Below are 24,817 nucleotides of genomic sequence, written 5' to 3'. Positions count from 1 at the left end.
GGTGGTTTGTAGTGAAAAGACCAAAGATTATCAGTGACATTAACAAAAGGCAAACCTGTTCAATCATAATATCTGTCAATTTAATATCGTGATATGATACAAAAGCTCAAAAACTACAAATATGTTTATCGTTTAGTATATATATATTTGTCAACCTACACAAATAAATCTCGCCAAATTGCCACACCCTTATTTTCGCTTTGTATATTCGTAGGGTTACATATATGTATTCTAGTAAGATATATTAACACAAAGTGATGACATCTACTTGTGTCGATCTCATACATATAACTTCGATAGTATATTGGTACCTTACAGTGTTAATGACTACGACATAACTTGGCATGAAAAATAAACCAATTACTTTCAATGTCGCCAGCAAAAATGCCTTGACGTGACAAACTTGTAGACTTCCAATATTGTGGTGACCTCATGTGAAAGTTGGGAATATCGAAAAAAAATTAAATTATACTTCTTATAACTCATCACTGGATGATTTCCGTAGACAATGAGAAAGATATAGTCGCCGTGGCAATCCTTTCAAAACTAAGAAAAAGCGAAAGACGTCGAAGTACTTGTAGTTTTACTGAACGATTGTGTCACAATGATGTGTCACGTGACTTGAGAATCATTTATATAACTAAGGAGTGGTTAATATAAGTACCCGCATTGCTTCAGTGGTACTGTGGCTGTTGACTCCGGCTGTTGTTGGTGCAGTGCATTTCCGCTGATTACCATATATCATGACATGCCAAGTGGAACTGTCTGTCAACACATGCATTCTCGAGCACAATATTTCTTTTAAGAACTCTCGACCTTCACTTTAGTTGTAAGTGTCAAAAGTTCTTAAATATTTGGCACATTAAATAACAAGTGAAATACATTTATTTCATCCATTGATTACACACAGAAGAACAGCTTTTGATGGCCTGCGTCTTCTACGCAGACTGTTGATATTCAAAAAAAAGCCGTGCAAGAGGCCATCATCACAATTTCTTTATTTTGTTTGTAGAGGAAATGGAATCTCACTGTTCGCCTTAATCAAACACACACCACAATGCCCACGAGCGAGAACCTATCATAAACGGTAGCGCAACCTGAACTCCGATAACCGTGAATGTCTCATTACCGGCCGTTCGTTTGAGCGAGGCAGAACTCGACTACTTTCAACAAACAATTTTGTGGTCCAGCCAGAAGTTTCCGGTTATATTTTTTTTTTTTTTTCATTGCCAATGTGTTTACTTAACTAATTCATTTTCCTCACTTGATAGTAAAATTTGCTTCTCTTTTCGACCTCTTATTCTTTGTAGTGAAAAGACCAAAGCTTATCAGTAACATTAACAAAAGGCAAACCTGTTCAATAATAATATGTCAATTTAATATCGTGATATGATACAAAAGCTCAAAAACTACAAATATGTTTATCGTTTATTATATATATATATAATATATATATATATATATATATATATATATATATATATATATATATATATATATATATATATATATATATATATATATATATATATATATATATATGTCAACCTACACAAATAAATCTCGCCAAATCGCCACACCCTTATTTTCGCTTTGTATATTCGTAGGGTTACATGTATGTATTCTAGTCAGATATATTAACACAAAGTGATGACATCTACTTGTGTCGATCTCATACATATAACTTCGATAGTATATTGGCACATTACAGTGTTAATGACTACGACATAACTTGGCATGAAAAATAAACCAATTACTTTCAATGTCGCCAGCAAAAATGCCTTGACGTGACAAACTTGTAGACTTCCAATATTTTGGTGACTTGATGTGAAAGTTGGGAATATCGAGAAAAAAAATTAAACTATATTTCTTTATATAGTGCTCAATCGGGGGTTCAATTGTTTTTATTTTTCGCTTTCGCTACGTAGCGGATGGTAGCGAAGGTAGCAAAGTGAAATGATTGTCAAATTACATTGCCTGGGATATTAATGCGCCATAGATGTCGTAGGAACTACTTTTGCACACATGGGGTATTCTTTAATAGAATTTGTTTCGTGTACTTCAATAATTGTTATTCATATGGCACCTTGAACAGATAGTAAGTGATTTTTTCATTATTAATGAAGTGACCTGTTAAAAGCAATATTTTCTCTCAAAATCTAGTCAACTAGCATGGTGGATGTAGCGTAAGATAAAGGTAGCGATTTTTTTTCCAGCAAAAATATTGAAATGTGGTAGCGAAGGTAGCGGTAGGTAGCGAATTTTTTTTTCCAGCAAAAATATTGAAATGTGGTAGCGAGGGTAGCGGTAGGTAGCGAATTTTTTTTTCCAGCAAAAATATTGAAATGTGGTAGCGAAGGTAGCGGTAGGTAGCGAATTTTTTTTTCCAGCAAAAATATTGAAATGTGGTAGCGAGGGTAGCGGTAGGTAGCGAATTTTTTTTTTTCCAGCAAAAATATTGAAATGTGGTAGCGAAGGTAGCGGTAGGTAGCGGATTTTTTTTCCAGCAAAAGCGCTGAGATTTGGTAGCGAAGGTAGCGGTAGGTAGCGGAGGGTAGCGGATTTTTTTTCCAGCAAAAATATTGAAATGTGGTAGCGAAGGTAGCGGTAGGTAGAGGGTAGCGAATTTTTTTTTCAGCAAAAGCGCTGAGATTTGGTAGCGGAGGGTAGCGGATTTTTTTTCCCAGCAAAAGCGCTGAGATTTGGTAGCGGAGGTTAGCGGATTTTTTTTTCCAGCAAAAATATTGAAATGTGGTAGCGAAGGTAGCGGTAGGTAACGGAGGGTAGCGGATTTTTTTTCCAGCAAAAGTATTGAAATGTGGTAGCGAAGGTAGCGGAGGGTAGCGGATTTTTTTTCCAGCAAAAGCGCTGAGATTTGGTAGCGACGGTAGCGGTAGGTAGCGGAGGGTAGCGATTTTTTTTCCAGCAAAAGCACTGAAATGTGGTAGCGAAGGTAGCGGAGGGTGGCGAATTTTTTTTTTCAGCAAAAGCGCTGAGATTTGGTAGCGAAGGTAGCGGTAGGTAGCGGAGGGTAGCGGATTTTTTTCCAGCAAAAGGATTGAAATGTGGTAGCGAAGGTAGCGGTAGGTAGCGGAGGGTAGCGGATTTTTTTTCCAGCAAAAGGATTGAAATGTGGTAGCGAAGGTAGCGGTAGGTAGCGGAGGGTAGCGGATTTTTTTCCAGCAAAAGGATTGAAATGTGGTAGCGAAGGTAGTGGAGGGTAGCGAATTTTTTTTTCAGCAAAAGCGCTGAGATTTGGTAGCGAAGGTAGCGGTAGGTAGCGGAGGGTAGCGGATTTTTTTCCAGCAAAAGGATTGAAATGTGGTAGCGAAGGTAGCGGAGGGTAGCGAATTTTTTTTTCAGCAAAAGCGCTGAGATTTGGTAGCGAAGGGTAGCGGATTTTTTTCCAGCAAAAGGATTGAAATGTGGTAGCGAAGGTAGCGGAGGGTAGCGGATTTTTTTTCCAGCAAAAGCGCTGAGATTTGGTAGCGAAGGTAGCGGTAGGTAGCGGAGGGTAGCGGATTTTTTTTTTCAGCAAAAGCGCTGAGATTTGGTAGCGAAGGTAGCGGACGGTAGCGGATTTTTTTCCAGCAAAAGGATTGAAATGTGGTAGCGAAGGTAGCGGTAGGTAGCGGAGGGTAACGGATTTTTTTTCCAGCAAAAGCGTTGAGATTTGGTAGCGCAGGTAGCGGAGGGTAGCGGATTTTTTTTTCCAGCAAAAGTATTGAAATGTGGTAGCGAAGGTAGCGGAGGGTAGCGGATTTTTTTTCCAGCAAAAGCGCTGAGATTTGGTAGCGACGGTAGCGGTAGGTAGCGGAGGGTAGCGATTTTTTTTCAAGCAAAAGCACTGAAATGTGGTAGCGAAGGTAGCGGTAGGTAGCGGAGGGTAGCGAATTTTTTTTTTCAGCAAAAGCGCTGAGATTTGGTAGCGAAGGTAGCGGTAGGTAGCGGAGGGTAGCGGATTTTTTTTTTCAGCAAAAGCGCTGAGATTTGGTAGCGAAGGTAGCGGTAGGTAGCGGAGGGTAGCGGATTTTTTTCCAGCAAAAGGATTGAAATGTGGTAGCGAAGGTAGCGGTAGGTAGCGGAGGGTAGCGGATTTTTTTTCCAGCAAAAGGATTGAAATGTGGTAGCGAAGGTAGCGGTAGGTAGCGGAGGGTAGCGGATTTTTTTCCAGCAAAAGGATTGAAATGTGGTAGCGAAGGTAGTGGAGGGTAGCGAATTTTTTTTTCAGCAAAAGCGCTGAGATTTGGTAGCGAAGGTAGCGGTAGGTAGCGGAGGGTAGCGGATTTTTTTCCAGCAAAAGGATTGAAATAAGGTAGCGGAGGGTAGCGAATTTTTTTTTCAGCAAAAGCGCTGAGATTTGGTAGCGAAGGGTAGCGGATTTTTTTCCAGCAAAAGGATTGAAATGTGGTAGCGAAGGTAGCGGTAGGTAGCGGAGGGTAGCGGATTTTTTTTCCAGCAAAAGCGCTGAGATTTGGTAGCGAAGGTAGCGGTAGGTAGCGGAGGGTAGCGGATTTTTTTTTTCAGCAAAAGCGCTGAGATTTGGTAGCGAAGGTAGCGGACGGTAGCGGATTTTTTTCCAGCAAAAGGATTGAAATGTGGTAGCGAAGGTAGCGGTAGGTAGCGGAGGGTAACGGATTTTTTTTCCAGCAAAAGCGTTGAGATTTGGTAGCGCAGGTAGCGGAGGGTAGCGGATTTTTTTTCCCAGCAAAAGTATTGAAATGTGGTAGCGAAGGTAGCGGAGGGTAGCGGATTTTTTTTCCAGCAAAAGCGCTGAGATTTGGTAGCGACGGTAGCGGTAGGTAGCGGAGGGTAGCGATTTTTTTTCAAGCAAAAGCACTGAAATGTGGTAGCGAAGGTAGCGGTAGGTAGCGGAGGGTAGCGGATTTTTTTCCAGCAAAAGGATTGAAATGTGGTAGCGAAGGTAGCGGACGGTAGCGGATTTTTTTCCAGCAAAAGGATTGAAATGTGGTAGCGAAGGTAGCGGTAGGTAGCGGAGGGTAACGGATTTTTTTTCCAGCAAAAGCGTTGAGATTTGGTAGCGCAGGTAGCGGAGGGTAGCGGATTTTTTTTTCCAGCAAAAGTATTGAAATGTGGTAGCGAAGGTAGCGGAGGGTAGCGGATTTTTTTTCCAGCAAAAGCGCTGAGATTTGGTAGCGACGGTAGCGGTAGGTAGCGGAGGGTAGCGATTTTTTTTCAAGCAAAAGCACTGAAATGTGGTAGCGAAGGTAGCGGTAGGTAGCGGAGGGTAGCGAATTTTTTTTTTCAGCAAAAGCGCTGAGATTTGGTAGCGAAGGTAGCGGTAGGTAGCGGAGGGTAGCGGATTTTTTTTTTCAGCAAAAGCGCTGAGATTTGGTAGCGAAGGTAGCGGTAGGTAGCGGAGGGTAGCGGATTTTTTTCCAGCAAAAGGATTGAAATGTGGTAGCGAAGGTAGCGGTAGGTAGCGGAGGGTAGCGGATTTTTTTTCCAGCAAAAGGATTGAAATGTGGTAGCGAAGGTAGCGGTAGGTAGCGGAGGGTAGCGGATTTTTTTCCAGCAAAAGGATTGAAATGTGGTAGCGAAGGTAGTGGAGGGTAGCGAATTTTTTTTTCAGCAAAAGCGCTGAGATTTGGTAGCGAAGGTAGCGGTAGGTAGCGGAGGGTAGCGGATTTTTTTCCAGCAAAAGGATTGAAATAAGGTAGCGGAGGGTAGCGAATTTTTTTTTCAGCAAAAGCGCTGAGATTTGGTAGCGAAGGGTAGCGGATTTTTTTCCAGCAAAAGGATTGAAATGTGGTAGCGAAGGTAGCGGTAGGTAGCGGAGGGTAGCGGATTTTTTTTCCAGCAAAAGCGCTGAGATTTGGTAGCGAAGGTAGCGGTAGGTAGCGGAGGGTAGCGGATTTTTTTTTTCAGCAAAAGCGCTGAGATTTGGTAGCGAAGGTAGCGGACGGTAGCGGATTTTTTTCCAGCAAAAGGATTGAAATGTGGTAGCGAAGGTAGCGGTAGGTAGCGGAGGGTAACGGATTTTTTTTCCAGCAAAAGCGTTGAGATTTGGTAGCGCAGGTAGCGGAGGGTAGCGGATTTTTTTTCCCAGCAAAAGTATTGAAATGTGGTAGCGAAGGTAGCGGAGGGTAGCGGATTTTTTTTCCAGCAAAAGCGCTGAGATTTGGTAGCGACGGTAGCGGTAGGTAGCGGAGGGTAGCGATTTTTTTTCAAGCAAAAGCACTGAAATGTGGTAGCGAAGGTAGCGGTAGGTAGCGGAGGGTAGCGGATTTTTTTCCAGCAAAAGGATTGAAATGTGGTAGCGAAGGTAGCGGACGGTAGCGGATTTTTTTCCAGCAAAAGGATTGAAATGTGGTAGCGAAGGTAGCGGTAGGTAGCGGAGGGTAACGGATTTTTTTTCCAGCAAAAGCGTTGAGATTTGGTAGCGCAGGTAGCGGAGGGTAGCGGATTTTTTTTTCCAGCAAAAGTATTGAAATGTGGTAGCGAAGGTAGCGGAGGGTAGCGGATTTTTTTTCCAGCAAAAGCGCTGAGATTTGGTAGCGACGGTAGCGGTAGGTAGCGGAGGGTAGCGATTTTTTTTCAAGCAAAAGCACTGAAATGTGGTAGCGAAGGTAGCGGTAGGTAGCGGAGGGTAGCGAATTTTTTTTTTCAGCAAAAGCGCTGAGATTTGGTAGCGAAGGTAGCGGTAGGTAGCGGAGGGTAGCGGATTTTTTTTTTCAGCAAAAGCGCTGAGATTTGGTAGCGAAGGTAGCGGTAGGTAGCGGAGGGTAGCGGATTTTTTTCCAGCAAAAGGATTGAAATGTGGTAGCGAAGGTAGCGGTAGGTAGCGGAGGGTAGCGGATTTTTTTTCCAGCAAAAGGATTGAAATGTGGTAGCGAAGGTAGCGGTAGGTAGCGGAGGGTAGCGGATTTTTTTCCAGCAAAAGGATTGAAATGTGGTAGCGAAGGTAGTGGAGGGTAGCGAATTTTTTTTTCAGCAAAAGCGCTGAGATTTGGTAGCGAAGGTAGCGGTAGGTAGCGGAGGGTAGCGGATTTTTTTCCAGCAAAAGGATTGAAATAAGGTAGCGGAGGGTAGCGAATTTTTTTTTCAGCAAAAGCGCTGAGATTTGGTAGCGAAGGGTAGCGGATTTTTTTCCAGCAAAAGGATTGAAATGTGGTAGCGAAGGTAGCGGTAGGTAGCGGAGGGTAGCGGATTTTTTTTCCAGCAAAAGCGCTGAGATTTGGTAGCGAAGGTAGCGGTAGGTAGCGGAGGGTAGCGGATTTTTTTTTTCAGCAAAAGCGCTGAGATTTGGTAGCGAAGGTAGCGGACGGTAGCGGATTTTTTTCCAGCAAAAGGATTGAAATGTGGTAGCGAAGGTAGCGGTAGGTAGCGGAGGGTAACGGATTTTTTTTCCAGCAAAAGCGTTGAGATTTGGTAGCGCAGGTAGCGGAGGGTAGCGGATTTTTTTTCCCAGCAAAAGTATTGAAATGTGGTAGCGAAGGTAGCGGAGGGTAGCGGATTTTTTTTCCAGCAAAAGCGCTGAGATTTGGTAGCGACGGTAGCGGTAGGTAGCGGAGGGTAGCGATTTTTTTTCAAGCAAAAGCACTGAAATGTGGTAGCGAAGGTAGCGGTAGGTAGCGGAGGGTAGCGGATTTTTTTCCAGCAAAAGGATTGAAATGTGGTAGCGAAGGTAGTGGAGGGTAGCGAATTTTTTTTTCAGCAAAAGCGCTGAGATTTGGTAGCGAAGGTAGCGGTAGGTAGCGGAGGGTAGCGGATTTTTTTCCAGCAAAAGGATTGAAATGTGGTAGCGAAGGTAGCGGAGGGTAGCGAATTTTTTTTTCAGCAAAAGCGCTGAGATTTGGTAGCGAAGGGTAGCGGATTTTTTTCCAGCAAAAGGATTGAAATGTGGTAGCGAAGGTAGCGGTAGGTAGCGGAGGGTAGCGGATTTTTTTTCCAGCAAAAGCGCTGAGATTTGGTAGCGAAGGTAGCGGTAGGTAGCGGAGGGTAGCGGATTTTTTTTTTCAGCAAAAGCGCTGAGATTTGGTAGCGAAGGTAGCGGACGGTAGCGGATTTTTTTCCAGCAAAAGGATTGAAATGTGGTAGCGAAGGTAGCGGTAGGTAGCGGAGGGTAACGGATTTTTTTTCCAGCAAAAGCGTTGAGATTTGGTAGCGCAGGTAGCGGAGGGTAGCGGATTTTTTTTTCCAGCAAAAGTATTGAAATGTGGTAGCGAAGGTAGCGGAGGGTAGCGGATTTTTTTTCCAGCAAAAGCGCTGAGATTTGGTAGCGACGGTAGCGGTAGGTAGCGGAGGGTAGCGATTTTTTTTCAAGCAAAAGCACTGAAATGTGGTAGCGAAGGTAGCGGTAGGTAGCGGAGGGTAGCGAATTTTTTTTTCAGCAAAAGCGCTGAGATTTGGTAGCGAAGGTAGCGGTAGGTAGCGGAGGGTAGCGGATTTTTTTTTTCAGCAAAAGCGCTGAGATTTGGTAGCGAAGGTAGCGGTAGGTAGCGGAGGGTAGCGGATTTTTTTCCAGCAAAAGGATTGAAATGTGGTAGCGGTAGGTAGCGGAGGGTAGCGGATTTTTTTTCCAGCAAAAGGATTGAAATGTGGTAGCGAAGGTAGCGGTAGTTAGCGGAGGGTAGCGGATTTTTTTTCCAGCAAAAGCACTGAAATGTGGTAGCGAAGGTAGCGGAGGGTACCGAATTTTTTTTTTCAGCAAAAGCGCTGAGATTTGGTAGCGAAGGTAGCGGTAGGTAGCGGAGGGTAGCGGATTTTTTTCCAGCAAAAGGATTGAAATGTGGTAGCGAAGGTAGCGGAGGGTAGCGAATTTTTTTTTTCAGCAAAAGCGCTGAGATTTGGTAGCGACGGTAGCGGTAGGTAGCGGAGGGTAGCGATTTTTTTTCAAGCAAAAGCACTGAAATGTGGTAGCGAAGGTAGCGGTAGGTAGCGGAGGGTAGCGAATTTTTTTTTTTCAGCAAAAGCGCTGAGATTTGGTAGCGAAGGTAGCGGTAGGTAGCGGAGGGTAGCGGATTTTTTTTTTCAGCAAAAGCGCTGAGATTTGGTAGCGAAGGTAGCGGTAGGTAGCGGAGGGTAGCGGATTTTTTTCCAGCAAAAGGATTGAAATTTGGTAGCGGTAGGTAGCGGAGGGTAGTGGATTTTTTTTCCAGCAAAAGGATTGAAATGTGGTAGCGAAGGTAGCGGTAGTTAGCGGAGGGTAGCGGATTTTTTTTCCAGCAAAAGCACTGAAATGTGGTAGCGAAGGTAGCGGAGGGTACCGAATTTTTTTTTTCAGCAAAAGCGCTGAGATTTGGTAGCGAAGGTAGCGGTAGGTAGCGGAGGGTAGCGGATTTTTTTCCAGCAAAAGGATTGAAATGTGGTAGCGAAGGTAGCGGAGGGTAGCGAATTTTTTTTTTCAGCAAAAGCGCTGAGATTTGGTAGCGAAGGTAGCGGTAGGTAGCGGAGGGTAGCGGATTTTTTTCCAGCAAAAGGATTGAAATGTGGTAGCGAAGGTAGCGGTAGGTAGCGGAGGGTAGCGGATTTTTTTTCCAGCAAAAGGATTGAAATGTGGTAGCGAAGGTAGCGGTAGGTAGCGGAGGGTAACGGATTTTTTTTCCAGCAAAAGCGTTGAGATTTGGTAGCGCAGGTAGCGGAGGGTAGCGGATTTTTTTTTCCAGCAAAAGTATTGAAATGTGGTAGCGAAGGTAGCGGAGGGTAGCGGATTTTTTTTCCAGCAAAAGCGCTGAGATTTGGTAGCGACGGTAGCGGTAGGTAGCGGAGGGTAGCGATTTTTTTTCAAGCAAAAGCACTGAAATGTGGTAGCGAAGGTAGCGGTAGGTAGCGGAGGGTAGCGAATTTTTTTTTCAGCAAAAGCGCTGAGATTTGGTAGCGATGGTAGCGGATGGTAGCGGATTTTTTTCCAGCAAAAGGATTGAAATGTGGTAGCGGTAGGTAGCGGAGGGTAGCGGATTTTTTTTCCAGCAAAAGCGCTGAGATTTGGTAGCGAAGGTAGCGGAGGGTAGCGGATTTTTTTTTTCAGCAAAAGCGCTGAGATTTGGTAGCGAAGGTAGCGGATGGTAGCGGATTTTTTTCCAGCAAAAGGATTGAAATGTGGTAGCGAAGGTAGCGGTAGGTAGCGGAGGGTAGCGGATTTTTTTTCCAGCAAAAGTATTGAAATGTGGTAGCGAAGGTAGCGGTAGGTAGCGGAGGGTAGCGATTTTTTTTCCGGCAAAAGCACTGAGATTTGGTAGCGAAGGTAGCGATTTTTTTTCAGCAAAAGCACTGATATGTGGTAGCGTAGGTAGCGGATGGTAATAATAATAATATAATAATAATATTCTTTATTGCCAATCGATAGAATCGAGAGGAATGTGCCTTGGCGTTGCTCAAAAAAACACTCAATGATACAGAAAAAGACACCACAAAAGCACCATAAAATCACAAACGACTGATAAAAATGCAGTATTATGACACAAAAATACAATCTTAAAACGCTACATTCAAATGCGACAGTTTTGAACTGCTTTAGGAAAGAAACTGTGTAAAAAAAAAAACGTTTCCCTAAGGGAAGGAGTTCGTAAAAGTGATGCGCCGGGTGTGTTGTATCCTTTATAATCGTGTCGGATCTCCGTACAAGGCGACCAGCATAAACAGAATCAACCGATGGAACCTCGCGCCCGATTATTCTTGAAGCGGTCTTAGCTATTCTTTCAAGACTAATTCTATCCTTCTGTGTCGCATTACCGTACCAGACAGTAATAGAAAATGTAATAATACTCTCAATGATTGCTCTATAAAAACGAATGAGAATGTGTTGACTTAAACCAAATTTCTTAAGTTGCCTCAGGAAAAACAAACGTTGTTGTGCCTTTACCAAAATTGCGGGTATCCCATCTCAATGTATTTGTATTGTTGAACCTAAGAAGGTAAACGATTCCACATGGTCAACATGTTGATCATTGATTTTAAGTGGGGCAATTAAACCTGGTTTTCTGCGAAAGTCGATGAGCATTTCCTTTGTTTTCTTAATATTCAGCTCAAGGTTATTATTTGAGCACCAGTCAACTAGCCAGGCCACCTCGGAACGGTAGATGACTTCGTTGCCATTTTTAATCAGCCCAATAACTGTAGTGTCATCTGCAAATTTTACGAGTTTTACAGACTCATTATGGGAGACACAATCGTTGGTAAACAAGGAATATAACAACGGTGATAGGACACAACCTTGAGGTGCGCCAGTACTAAGAGTGATGGAATATGATGTTTTATCCCCAAGCCTAATGGTCTGTGGCCTATTCAACAAAAAGTCCAAAAGCCAAAAACACAGGGACGTATTAAAATCGAATGATTTGAGCTTCTCAAACAATTGCTTTGGAACGATCGTATTAAATGCTGAACTATAATCTATGAAAAGAATACGTGCATATGTACCAGGTGATTCTAGATGTTGTAGAACAAAGTGTAAACCAAGAGCAACAGCGTCATCAACTGACCTGTTCGCTCGATATGCAAACTGGAATGGGTCAAGAAATGGCTCGGTAGCAGATTTAAGGTATCTTAGACCTTCATGATTACGGAAGTTAGAGCTACAGGTCATGATAATCGTTCAAACATGATATTTTCCTTCTCTTTGGAACTGGAACTATTATGGAGGACTTGAAACATGCGTTTCAAGGTAGCGGAGGGTAGCGGAATATTGTTTTACCCGGCGACCGAAAGTACACCAACACAGAATCAAAAAGCCTCCACCAACATATGTGGTAAAGATATTAAAACTAGTCCTACAAAAATACATTTGAATTCAATGGAGAATTCTAGAAGTATATATCTATGGTTGTAGTATGGGTTCAGTGGCATCATGGTATAGCTGACATTACATTCGATGAATTTGAGCAAAGAATACTCGAACCACACAATAAGAATATTATATTCTTGGACCTTTTCAGAGATGATATTGTTATGCTATTGGACGAAACAAAAGATAACTTTAAAGTGTGGGTCAAAATTAATAACGATTTACACTGAACTTTTAAAGTTCGTAAGGGGTGGACCATTTGATATCCTGAGGAGGACTTGGAAGATTTCGGGGGGGGGGGGGGAAACAGATGCCAAATGGAGTTTCTTGAAAAAAATCCGGATCTGAGTGGGTGATGGAAAAAAATGTCTTGGCAGGGAAATGATGCACAAGTTCGAGTGTACAGTTCAACCTGCTAGTACCTCTTCAAATAGGACACTTGTCAGATCATGACTAACATTTTCAAACACATGTCAGGGACCAGTCAGTTTCGTTGGCCTGTGGTACATATATATATTTGTTCTTGTCACTATTTCTTTCATAATTTTTTTAAATATTACTTCATGTAAGGTTCAAACATAACTATACATAAAATTATACATATACATGTATTACGTAGCTACCACACTAGTTTAAGTTCACAAATGATGTTTAAGTTCACAAATCAAGTTTCCGATTTGCATTTTCAGAGTGTCATCATACCACGGCATATATAAAAACTGTCAACGATGTTTATTTAATTGAAAATCAAACATGTATTGAAATATGTAGTTTACTAAATATAATCTGTGTGTGATAGAACAGCATCTTTTTACTCTCCTTATCACCCTGTGCGAAAACCAAACAGAAAATTGTGGCAACAAAAGTTGGTGTTCAACATAGGTGTAAAAAATCCGGATATCTCAAAGAAGGAAAGAAAAAAAAATTGCCAGCATAGGCGAAGGAGAAAAAGATAATTCACAGGCAAGCAGGTGGGAAAAAATATAATAACTCTCCACCAATCCCCCCCCCCCGGATATCAAATGGTCTACCCCTAACAGGAAACAACGTACTTGGATCGACAAGTTTACAAAGATCGGAGATACAACAAAGGAAGGATACTTGACACAAACCAATACAAAATTAACTGACATATTTCAGGTCTTCCATAAAGAGTATCGATCGTCACCCGATAGATACGTTTAAAGAGTTCTCTAAAGGTGAAAGCCTTAGATGGCGACGTCCGTAACTGTATCAACACAGGGGATTTTGTCAACAAATTAAAAGATTTCGCAAACAATCTACAACGATGTGGATATGAACTGTCTCAGAACAAAATCACGCAAGTTATGTACGAAGTCAATCACAAAGCCAGAAATATTTATCTTCAAAAAAATCCTGCAATGAAAAGCATGTGTGAAAACAAAAGATTTGTTCATAACAACATACAACCCATTCATCAACACAAAAGACCTAAAATTGGCAACCAAAATATGTGAAATCATGTAAAAGAATCGAATAGTTGTTCCCTGAAAAATCACCAATAGCCTAAAAACGAAACACAAATCTTTGTGACACACTAGTTACAAAAACACGAACAACATGAATAGTCAGAATCAACACAAGACATCGGGTTTAAACATTGAAATTTCGGTATTGTTACTACACGCACACATGTCAGAAACATAAACAACATCGAAAACTTATTATTATTATTATAATTATTAATATTATTATTATTATCATGAATTAACATTATGGTAAATATTGTTAAATGATTTAGGAAGGAACCACACCATGGTTTCGAAACCTATTGTATATGGATCACATGCAAATAATGCCAAACTTTAGATTCACCAGCGTCTCGCAATATAAACATTTAGCTAATATTTACCAACCGAAAGTATTATTTTAACTAATAGCGTACACCATAGAAGTGACGCACATACAGAAAATACTTAAAGTCTGGAGCTACCCCCCCCCCCCCCATGCCTACCTGCTTTCTCCAACGCCTTTAGAAACATCATAGTTCCATAGCTACAGCTCGATACAAGAAATATTAGCCAACCAACAACAGACAGTACATGCAAGTGTACAATAAAACAACAACAACAACAACAACAACACACACACATATATACATACATACATACATACATACATACATACATACATACAACGTATGCAACACGACCTAGAATACATTATTCCACAAAGTATACACCACGGACACTCGAGCTGGTGATTATTTAATTATGCGTCAAGTTTATAAAAAAATGTTTGATACCTGTGAATTAAATGGAACTGTCGTACATATTCCACTTTGGTAAAAACCCTATGAAAAAAAATATATACATGTGTGTGTGTGTGTGTGTGTGTTGTAAACCGTTTGTGGGACTTGTCAATAGGGGCACTTTTCAGCCCAGGTACATATATGTAATTAATATTATACATATTATTAATGATGTATTAATAGTTAATTTAACACTACACTTTTTAGCCGTCACCTACAAGTAATGAAGGGTATATATAATGAACCCATAACAGAAAAACGTTATGTGACACCTATTAATCCACATATATCCCTTTCCCTTATTCGTCTGTGGTTGCCATGCTAGCCCACATAATTGACCTTTAACAAAGGTTCATCTACAGCCAAACATCAAAGCAATTGGCATAGTTTTTTTATGAAGTTGATAGCACAGAGACAGACACTTTACCATCCCTATAACACATACTTTACAAATTGGAAACATTTGTACACAATAATGCATTTGTGCAATGCAGGGTCTCACTTCACTGTACATTGTATGTGTATTCATGGATATTGTCAAGGGGTGAGGAAAGGGTGCAGTTTTGAAAATAATTAGAACATCAGACAATGGTGTTATTTTTTGAGCTTGACAGCAATTTTTATTAGAAAATTTAAAATCAATACAAAATTACAGATGTGTAAACAATGGAGTTTTATATATCTCAAGATGAGTACAAGAAATAAGATCTACAGTCATAAATAAGCCAGCTACTTTTCAATATTAATGGAAAATGTCTTCCTCAAATCATTTGGAAGAAATGGTTAACTTTTCACAACTGATATGTTTCTCAGGAATCATATATATGAAACACTACTATAACAGCCTGTTAAGTCCAATTGTTCCTCTCTCAGAAGTGAGTGACATATCACAGGTAAAATATATTTTTCCCAGAAGGAAACAAAGTACATGACACCAAATATAAAAACAGTAAACCTAATGTAAAAATGTCATGGCTTACACCTAGGTGCATTAAACCACAGAAAAGTTTAGTAATAATATAAAAAAGGTAAACAGAAAAGAAATGCTGGCATAATCTTGAATAGACAAGTAGTCTTTTCCAGCCTTAAATACAAACGCTACGAAAGCTAAAAGTGGTTGGATATAACATTATCAATAAATATGCCAAGACTTTAATGTGGGAGTACATTACAATTACATATTGTGGTAGCAATTTGTGTCACATGAAACTCAAATTTTAATAGCATGTAAAACATAACATGATAGCTAAGAGAAATAAAAATAGCTCCAATGGCACTGAGGTACAACTGTACTGTTTTCAAAACATTTCACATGGTGAGCCATGCTAGGTATACATGTTAATTTGCTAAACGACCAAGAAGTTGCCTATCTACCCTATTGTAATCTTTGCAAATCATTTGACTGTTATTATGGGTGTGGTCAGGTTGGTAGAAGTATTTGCATAGATTTTTAAAATGTTTACTCATTTGTCTACAAAGTGATGTTATTTCACTAAAACATAATGCCATTTGGCTGTTGCCATGGTTGATTGGGCCAATTTTAATAGTCAAAAGGTTTGAACATCTGCAAAATAAGTCTAGTAGCATCTCACCAAGTTCCAGTCCAAGAACTTCCAAGTTTGTAATAGAAGTTTTTTTTACCAAAAAGACAGATTTTAGCCCCAGTTTCTATATTTGTATATTGGTGAAATCATAATGTCACGAACAAGTCTTAATTTACACCCTCTTGAGAACATTCCCACCAAATTTCAGACCAGACTGCCGAGTAGTTTCTGAGTTTTAGTTTTCTTCTTACCAAAAATCACGTTTGACCAAAACCACACACCTGTGACGCGAACATTTTCATTTGAACAATTTCCCAACTAGACATCACAAGTATATGTCCCTTCAAAACAGTAGGGGCTGGCAGTTTTTGAGTCGTACATACACACACACACAGACACTACTGGCCTATAGCACTACTGAACCTAGTTCAATTGTGCTAAAAAAAATCTGCCAACAAGACCAAAAAAGTATTGTTCCCACCCCACCCCTCACCTAAATCACACATAATGCACAAGTTAACCACTAATGAGCTCCTCAATTGGGGTAGTGGGGGGGGACCTGTTCAAGCATGTCTGAGTTATGGCTTTGGACACGGAAAAATCACAAACAAAATGGCTGCTAGGCGGCCATATTGGATAATATCAAGAAACAAATTGACGTGCATATGTATGCCATAGTATGTTGCCCCTGTACTAAGTTTGAATAAAAATTGGTCCAGGCATCTCCAAGAAACAGCTCTGGCTAATATAATTTGTACTACATTGTTCATTAGTGCATCTGATAAGCAGACTTTACAATTAACATACAATCGCCATGACAATCTTGGCTGTACATGCCATGTGCAATGGTAGATATTATCTTTTCCATATGCTTTTCCCTGTCACTTGACTGGATGAAAAGATACTGTTCTTCTGCTTTCGCTGTTATGATTTCATATGCCAATTCCCCATTGAAAAACATATCTGACACAGCTTTTTTCTGTAACTGTATTTGTGAACCTGTAATTATACAAACATAACGTTTTAACATACAAGAAGTTTTGTGATTTTAGAATTGATGGGCTACAAGAAAATGGATGCATACAGTAACAATAATTGTTGACGTCAACATAGTAAGGAGACTTTTGTCATAGCTCAAACCAGTGTAATAGTTTAACACAGTTCAATTTTTCTGTAGCACAGATACAACTGAAGTTGTCACATGTTTTATTAATGGAAGTTCCATTTAAAATAAGTATATTGGATTAGAGTATTTCTTTTAATTGCATCATAAAAGTAAAAACTTTGTAATACTTTATGTTTAATATTAGTGTATTCATACAATACAATTAAACCATTTGTTGCATTCTTTTTGTGTAACCTTAATTTTCTGTATGAGTGTCATAAAAAGTTGTTCTGTATTGCATACATGATTTGAAACCTGATTCTTGGTTGGTTTGATTTTAAAGGTACTGCAATGGCACTCCTACACAGTATTACAGGTATCATTGTCACTGCCATGATAAAAGTTATCTTTATCATCATAAAAAAGAAATCATTCATTAAAAGCATTTCAAAATTTCAAAGTGATGAAATCAGCCATGTCACTGTCATTCACATCCAAACATATGAAGTACATTCACTTCTCTTCGCCTGTGACTACTTACGCGCAAAAGGCAGGTAAACCTCAACCATAAAAAATTACATGCCTATCTATGCCATAGTTTGTTGTCCTTGTAACATGTTAATTCAGAAATTGGTACATCCATATCTGAGGACTGACGGATGGATGCATAAATAGACAGACAGAACCCAATCCATAAGTCCCCATTCTGGACTTCGTCTGGCGGGAATTAAAAAGATAATGTTTGTGTATAGGAACAAAGAATATGGATGCAGGAACACAATCTAGATATGTTAGTCCCCTGAAGTTTTCGCTGCTGCACAGAAAGATTTCGTAAGAGTTAAAAGAACAATAACTGAAATTGCCATATATTAATACACAAGTTCAATTTCACTTACCAGAAACAACACCGTATTTGTGCAGATGTTGAGGGCTCAGCTTTATTTTGTAAGAAGTCTTTCATTATGCCGTCTCCTTTGAGTTGTCTCACAACATCATTGTATGCTTCTGAAAAACCTCTGAAGCTAACCCAAGAATGGTTTCTGAAAAAACAGAATCAGTACAACTATATTAAATACCCTCATATTGAGGAAAGGAAAAATGACAAATGTGCATACTTCCTCATATAGCTCTCCTCTTTAAGGCACCTATGTTTGCAATTTAAGAGAATGATATAGAGCTTTCAAGTGTAACACAACAATGTAAGGCAATGGCACAATCAGCGCATGGTGAAAGTTCCTGTATGAGTTGAACTTAATACCTGTGTTAATTGTTAACATTTTAAATTTACACCTTTTAAAATCAAAGCACAATAAACATCCCCTATTTAAAAATTCCCAAAGGTTGTACTTGCAAACATTTTTTGAATGTTTACTCACTTGCCTACCTAATGATGTTGTTATTAGACCAAAACATACTACCACTTAGTTGTTGCTATGGGCATGGTCACTGTTGCTAGGGCCAAATGTTGCAGAAGAACAATTCTGAGAATATTCCTACCAAATATCAGGTCAATCTGCCCAGTAGTTTTGGAGATCAAGATTTTTGACCAAAAATTCACATTTTTTGACCCAAAAATGGCTCTTAATCGGCTAAATTGCATAATATCCCTAAACAAATTAACGTGTTAATGTATGACATCGTTTACTATCCATAGACTAAGATTGAAAATAATTGGTCCATGAATGTCCATGAATGACTCCGGTCGGACCCACACACACGGACAGAACCCAATCTATAATCCAACCCCCAACCCCCCCCAAAAAAAATATCAAAGGTTGCAGCAGGTCTGTAGACACAAGTTGGTGTGTTTTCTTTATGAATGTGCTACAAACGTAAGTAAGAAAGTAAGAAAAGAAAATATAAATACTTACGCAAGACAGGCCATCCATTCATGAAGGGCAACAGCTGCAAATGCCTCTTCAGAAATAGACAGAGCATCTTTTCTCCTGATATCTGATGGATAAAACTTGTGCCCTCTTTTGTCTCCTCATCTTCCTCATCAATTGCAATTCTATGATCTTCGAGCGCTCTTTGAAATATAACCTCGATGTAATTAAACCTCTTGGGCATGTTGACAAGTGCATGATTGATGGAAAAAAATAAACATTGTACCCCAACATATGTTAACTTGGCACACAACAATGTCATTATCACATTTTCTTCTAGGTACTTCATATCTTTTGAAATATGGATATTCACCAAAGCATCATGGCTTTTCTTAAGGTTTTGTATTCTTCCATCAGCCTTGATAATGTCCATCTTGAAGTTTTGACCTCTTAGGCATACCTGACAGTGTAGATCCTGAGTGGATAACAAGAGGAAAAACAAGAAAATGCTATATTATTGTATACTTTGTTGAAAAATGGCAATCTATGCATGTCATCAGAAAATTACTGCACATTTATTGTTCATAATTTACAAGCCTGCTGCCATGATGAGTAACATTAAACTGGAATGTCATAAACAATTACAAATATTTAATTTAATCAACTAGTCTGCCAAAAAAGCAAACAAGGAACACATATCATAAGCAAACAAGACATTGTATAATGATATAGTCCCGCAGGTTCATTTGGGTGTTTTTGGCTAATAGGTTGTGGTGCAAACAAAATGTCCGCAAGTTGGCCATATTGGATCATATCACAAAATAAATTGATGTGCATATGTATGCAGTAGTGTGTTGTCCTTGTAGTGAGTTTGAGACAAATCAGTCAAGCCATGGCTCTGGAAAGCAAAACAAACAAATGACAAAATGGCCACCTGTCGGCCATATGGGATTGTCTCACAAAACAAATTGACGTGTATGTATGTCCATGGAATTATAACGTATGTCATAGTGTATCAAGTTTGAGACAAATCCGCAAAGCCATGTCTGAGAAATGGCTCCGGACATATTCCAGACAGACAAATGAAATTGTGACAAAATGGCCGCCTGTCAGACATATTGGATCGTATCACAAAATTAATTTACATGCATATGTACGTCATACTTTGTTGTCCTTGTACCAAGTTTGAGACGAATCGGTCCAGCCATGTCTGAGAAATGGGTGCGGATACACGCACACACGGACGGAACCCAATTCATAACTCCCCAATCCGGACTTTGTCTGACGGGGACTAAAAATGACAATGCCTACATTTGTATATGTGGTATATCTTACAAAAGTATCAAATCACAGCCTGTTCACAAGACACATGGCAGACAAAAGAGTTTACTTTGTAAATACCAAGTGCTGCAAGTCAGTTGCAAGTTGATCTTACTCTAAATGGTTGGGATGTACTACCCAACAACATTACTAAGTATTCTATAGCCCTGGTTTGGCACTGGCCTGGTCTTGTCCTAGAGCAAAAAAGCCAATGTGAACGCATACCTTGTCCCAGATGACGCCCTCGCATGCTACCTACAGTACATGTTGACTTTGTTGCCATTGTCTAAGTGAAGGCAACAAAGAGGATTACCACATATGTATTGTTCTGATCATGGATCTATTCTCTATAGAGAATCATAAACATTATTGGTAATACAATCAAGTGACTGGGGAAGGAACCATATCATGGTTTTGAAATGCATGGTACAAGGGTCTTAGAGAAATCAGTTACTTAGTTACTATACAGTCCGACTACTGTCCTGCCATATTATTACCCATAACCAGTCAACCCATGTATACTCTCTTCAACATAATTAATGTACACTATGAAGTGCCATTGTCACATAAAATAGTTGATGTGAACACATACCAAAAGTTAATTCTGGATTAATTTGTTTCCTGGGACCAGGCCACGGCCAGGATTTTTAGTAATATCAACAGCCTAATTAACTCAACGTACTTAATATACAATGAAATAGCATCAATGCATAAACTATTGCCATGGCTAATAAAAAAATCCATTTCAATGTTATGAAAAACTGTCAATTGCTTTGTAATTTTTAACATTATAGCTTACACACTAGTCTACATACGATTGCAATTATTTTGAGGACAATAATACCATGCCAGGTCACCAAAGTGTTTCAATTAATTTCGTACACAAGGAAATTAAAAGGAGAGACAAGCCCTGGTAATAAAGTGATTGCCTTGCAACGTGAGTTCTAGAGAGTGAACAGTCTGTACCATGGACCAGTATTGTCACCTGGATATTGTGGAACATTAATTAGGCTGTTCACATTTAACATTTTGTGTATGGCCAGGCCCTGGTCCAAAAAAACAAAACAAGTGTGAACAGTTAATTGTCCTGGGACGCATAAGATTTTGTCCAAGGTGAGAAGCTGGTTTAGGCTACAGCCTGGTCTTGTCCTAGAGTAAAAAGTCAATGTGAACACTACCTGGTTCCAGATGACACCCTCTCATGCTGACCTACAGTATATGTTTACCTTTTTACCATTGTCTAAGCAAAGGCAACAAAGTATCTTGGTGCATATATGAGATCAATACTAAGACAATGAACTATGTGTACATTTCTGTTGTCTTTTAATTTATGCAGGTACTGGTATTTAGGGTAAAGGACACTTACCCACCAGCATCTCCCCATATCATTACCCATAAAAAAAATCAGCCATCAATATTCTTTTAAACATAATCAATGTACGCTATGAAATTCTATTCTCACAAAAAAATAGTTATGACTCCATGGGCATGAGCCCAATTTTTGCTGGTATGACTGACTGTATCTTTTAGTGTGGAGATCTAGAGGCGAGTCATTGACAAGTAATCACCAAAATCTAAACATTCCGAGTTTCTCGGGTTTGGGTTGTTCACATAAATTGAGTGACAAACAATCTAAACAGCTGTTTCCTTGATAAGTTGCCCCCCCCCCCCCATTCCATTGTATGGCAATGCTGATGGAGCAGGTCAGACAATGGGAGTTAATTTCACAACTCCTAGGTGACAATGATATAACTCGACACGAACAAGTTTTTACCACATATTTTCTTGGTAATTCGAGTGAAGTAATGTGAAGAAGTGACTCTGTCTGCAGATAAAACTCACTGTACAAGGCGATGACTGTATTTCCTGGAACTGTGTTACACTTTAATTCATGATTTTGATTTTTTTATTCTTCGCGAGGAAAATGTGATTTTATAAACTGATAACCAAACAAATGCGAAACAAATAAACTGAACTGACCACTCAACATGTGACGCTGTGCGTCATACCCATCAGCAGTGATGTCACTAACGCATTTACTTGCAACCAATGGCAATAATACATTTGCTCTTACGAATACGAAAATAGTATGGGGCCCGTTCTGGTCACACTTATGTAGAAATAATAAAACTACTGCTGTAATTAATATTATGCATTCCTTGAATTACTTAAATGTCTTTTGATTAATTTTATGTACCGGTCTTAATTTTATGTAGTCTTTAATTAATTTTATGTATTCCTTGAATTAATTTCATGTATTCCTGGAATTAATTTCATGTAGTCTAGAATTAATTTATGTATGCCCTGAATTAATTTTATTTATGTCCCGAATTATTTTTATGTATGTGCCGAATTACTTTTATGTATGTCCCGAATTATTTTTATGTATGTGCCGAATTATTTTTATTCATGTCGTGAATTAATTTTGTGTATGTCCTGAATTAATTTTGTGTATGTCACGAATTAAATTTGTGTATGTCCCGAATTGATTTTATGTATGTGCTGAATTACTTTTGTGTATGTGTCAAATTAATTTTGCCCCTACAATCCTTTGCGCAAGATATCTTATTCAAAATGGCGGCCCACAGCTCAGAGTGGTGCACGGTGCTCGGCAGGTATACTAGATATGTTTTTTTTCTATACAAATAGTGATGGGTATAGAAAAAAACATATCTAGTATACCCCCATGAGTATCTGTTTATTTGCTGGTTTATTTAAAATTAACTCGTTTGCTTGTTCATTTGTCATTTATTTGGTAGTTTATTTATTTTTTTTTTTATTTTTTTTTTTTGTTTTGTTTTGTTTGTCACACGGTTCCTGGGTCCCCTGTGATACAACATGGACCTGGACAAAGGCGCTTGGAAATTTCAAAACACCAATTGGTACACTTGCGTTCCCTCTTCTACCCATGGCAGAAAATTGCTGATATGCTTCAAGTGAGTGTTTCGACTATTCAGCGAAGACGAAAGGCGCCTTCGTCCAGGTCCAAGTTGTATCGATGTTACATGTTATTTGTATAATATGGGAAGGTAGTCCCGTTGGATTGGGCCCTTCTCTCGCTAAGTCATCCAAAAGCAAAGACAAAGTCCCGTGGCATCAAACATTCGAAACTTAACTTCATATATTATTTCTACATAATCATGATAATTGTGACCAGAACGGGCCCCCATAAAAATAGCGTTATCAGATAATAAGATGGTATGCATAAGTTGTAAAACTGACAGGTCAAGTCTCAACAAAGACATAGCTTTTATTTGACTGGTGTTGAAGATGTGTCAAGCAACAAACTGTAATTTTTAGTACAGAAATAGTGGAGAGATGGGCTGGGAGAGCGTAAGTAGAACATAACTTACATACTTACGTGTAAACGAAAAGAGAAATATAAAAAAGTACTTACGATGATATAGTAGAGAGCTAAAACCCGGGGACAAAATGACGATGCAGCTGGAGAATGGAGCTGGCTTTTATCTCGACCTCTGACCTCTGACTTCTAGGATGAATACAACATGTACAACGCAACGTACACGTAACCAGACTCTGCATGTGTACGCAACGCAACGCAAGGCCTGTTTACTCATGCAGTGTACTTCCATGGAGAAAATTAGTGCAGAGATACAGCGCGGTTGTAACACGATGTACACCATTTAGTGTAACCGTAATACAGTATATTCAATGTATAATCATTGAATGTGTTGGAATGTAAAAGGGTACGTTTAGAATTTGAACAAGTGGGATCACGGTTGTCTGTTTGTAACGCAAGTGGTGACTCGGTCGGTGTACTTCCACGGCCAAAAAAGGAGTGCAGAAATAAAACACGGGTAACACGATGTACACCATTTATTTTGTGCAAAAAACATGACGGTAATACAGTCTGATGTATAATGTAGATTCCTAAAATGTGTCTGAATGTAAAAGAGTAAGTTTTGAATCTCGCTACCTTCGCTACCCTTCGCTACGTAGCCGAGAGAAAAAATAAAACCAATTCAACCCCATATCTTGCACTAGATGTATTTCTTATAACTCACCCGGTCTGGATGATTTCCGTAGACAATGAGAAAGATATAGTCGCCGTGGCAATCCTGTCAAAACTAAGAAAAAGCGAAAGACGTCGAAGTACTTATAGTTTTACTGATCGATTAAGGAGTGGTTAAGTACCCGCATTGCTTCAGTGGTACCTGTTGATTCCGGCTGTTGTCGGTTGCCTATAGTTACCAGACTCACATGACCAAGTCTCCGCCTCCCAGCAACTGACTGACATACCAAAATAGTCGGATAACCGCACCTGAGAATCAGGTATATTTTACATTTCAAAGCCAGATACTGACAGTATAGGAGTGGTCACAAGTGATCGTCGTGGGCGCTAAAATGTCCACGTATTTCGTAATTAACCACACCTTCAGTAGCTACTTCTAGAAATTAACACCAAATAAAGACTGCATATTACACATATCAGACAACAGATTCAGGCTTACATAAATATATTTAAACTCCTGATTAGGCGCTGAACTTTTAATCTGACAAGTGATATATATCTCAAGATATATAGAATTGAGACATTGTAATGGTTAAGGCGGGAAGGGCAATCGCTACTCTCGGTGGTATGTAGTGAAAAGACCAAAGCTTATCAGTAACATTAACAAAAGGCAAACCTGTTCAATCATAATATCTGTCAATTTAATATCGTGATATGATACAAAAGCTCAAAAAATACAAATATGTTTATCGTTTATTATATATATATATGTCAACCTACACAAATAAATCTCGCCAAATCGCCACACCCTTATTTTCGCTTTGTATATTCGTAGGGTTACATGTATGTATTCTAGTCAGATATATTAACACAAAGTGATGACATCTACTTGTGTCGATCTCATACATATAACTTCGATAGTATATTGGCACGTTACAGTGTTAATGACTATGACATAACTTGGCATGAAAAATAAACCAATTACTTTCAGTGTCGCCAGCAAAAATGCCTTGACATGACAAACTTGTAGA

At 39.4% G+C, this 24,817-nt stretch overlaps 2 protein-coding genes across 3 annotated transcripts in view; both read right to left on the bottom strand.

Moving 5' to 3' along the window:
* The window catches only part of LOC144435110 (polyunsaturated fatty acid 5-lipoxygenase-like), a 51,204-nt gene extending 27,201 nt beyond the window's left edge, over positions 1-24,003 (bottom strand). The window contains exon 1 of the mRNA XM_078123670.1: positions 23,839-24,003. The gene's annotated coding sequence lies outside the window, so the exon portion shown is untranslated. The remainder of the gene's footprint in view (positions 1-23,838) is intronic.
* LOC144435111 (uncharacterized) lies at positions 14,683-23,844 on the bottom strand. Of its 2 annotated transcripts, XM_078123671.1 has the most exons (4): positions 23,211-23,844; positions 18,535-18,968; positions 17,564-17,707; positions 14,683-16,561 (listed from the first exon to the last, which is right to left on the bottom strand). In XM_078123671.1, the coding sequence occupies exons 2-4, from the start codon at positions 18,924-18,926 to the stop codon at positions 16,495-16,497; spliced, it is 603 nt and encodes a 200-aa protein (XP_077979797.1). In that variant the 5' UTR covers positions 18,927-18,968; positions 23,211-23,844; the 3' UTR covers positions 14,683-16,494. The 2 variants fall into 2 exon arrangements, with proteins under 2 accessions (XP_077979797.1, XP_077979798.1); XM_078123672.1 differs by lacking the exon at positions 23,211-23,844 and having other exon boundaries at positions 18,539-18,675.
* Positions 24,004-24,817: the final 814 nt, after the last annotated feature.

The sequence above is a fragment of the Glandiceps talaboti genome, chromosome 5 (genome assembly GCF_964340395.1).
Source record: "Glandiceps talaboti chromosome 5, keGlaTala1.1, whole genome shotgun sequence".
NCBI classification, from domain to species: Eukaryota; Metazoa; Hemichordata; class Enteropneusta; family Spengelidae; genus Glandiceps; species Glandiceps talaboti.
The sequence above is the reverse complement of the archived record's forward strand: the minus strand, read 5'-3'. Positions and strand labels throughout refer to the sequence as shown.

What these genes read in the sequence shown, in the direction of transcription:
- LOC144435111 (XM_078123671.1), bottom strand. Translation starts at nt 18,926, where the DNA reads ATGGACATTATCAAGGCTGATGGAAGAATACAAAACCTTAAGAAAAGC. An exon ending in GGATGGCCTGTCTTGCGTAA is followed by an intron (nt 17,708 to 18,534) that starts GTATTTATATTT and finishes CTGTTTTTTCAG; the next exon opens with AAACCATTCTTGGGTTAGCT. An exon ending in CAAATACGGTGTTGTTTCTG is followed by an intron (nt 16,562 to 17,563) that starts GTAAGTGAAATT and finishes GTATAATTACAG; the next exon opens with GTTCACAAATACAGTTACAG.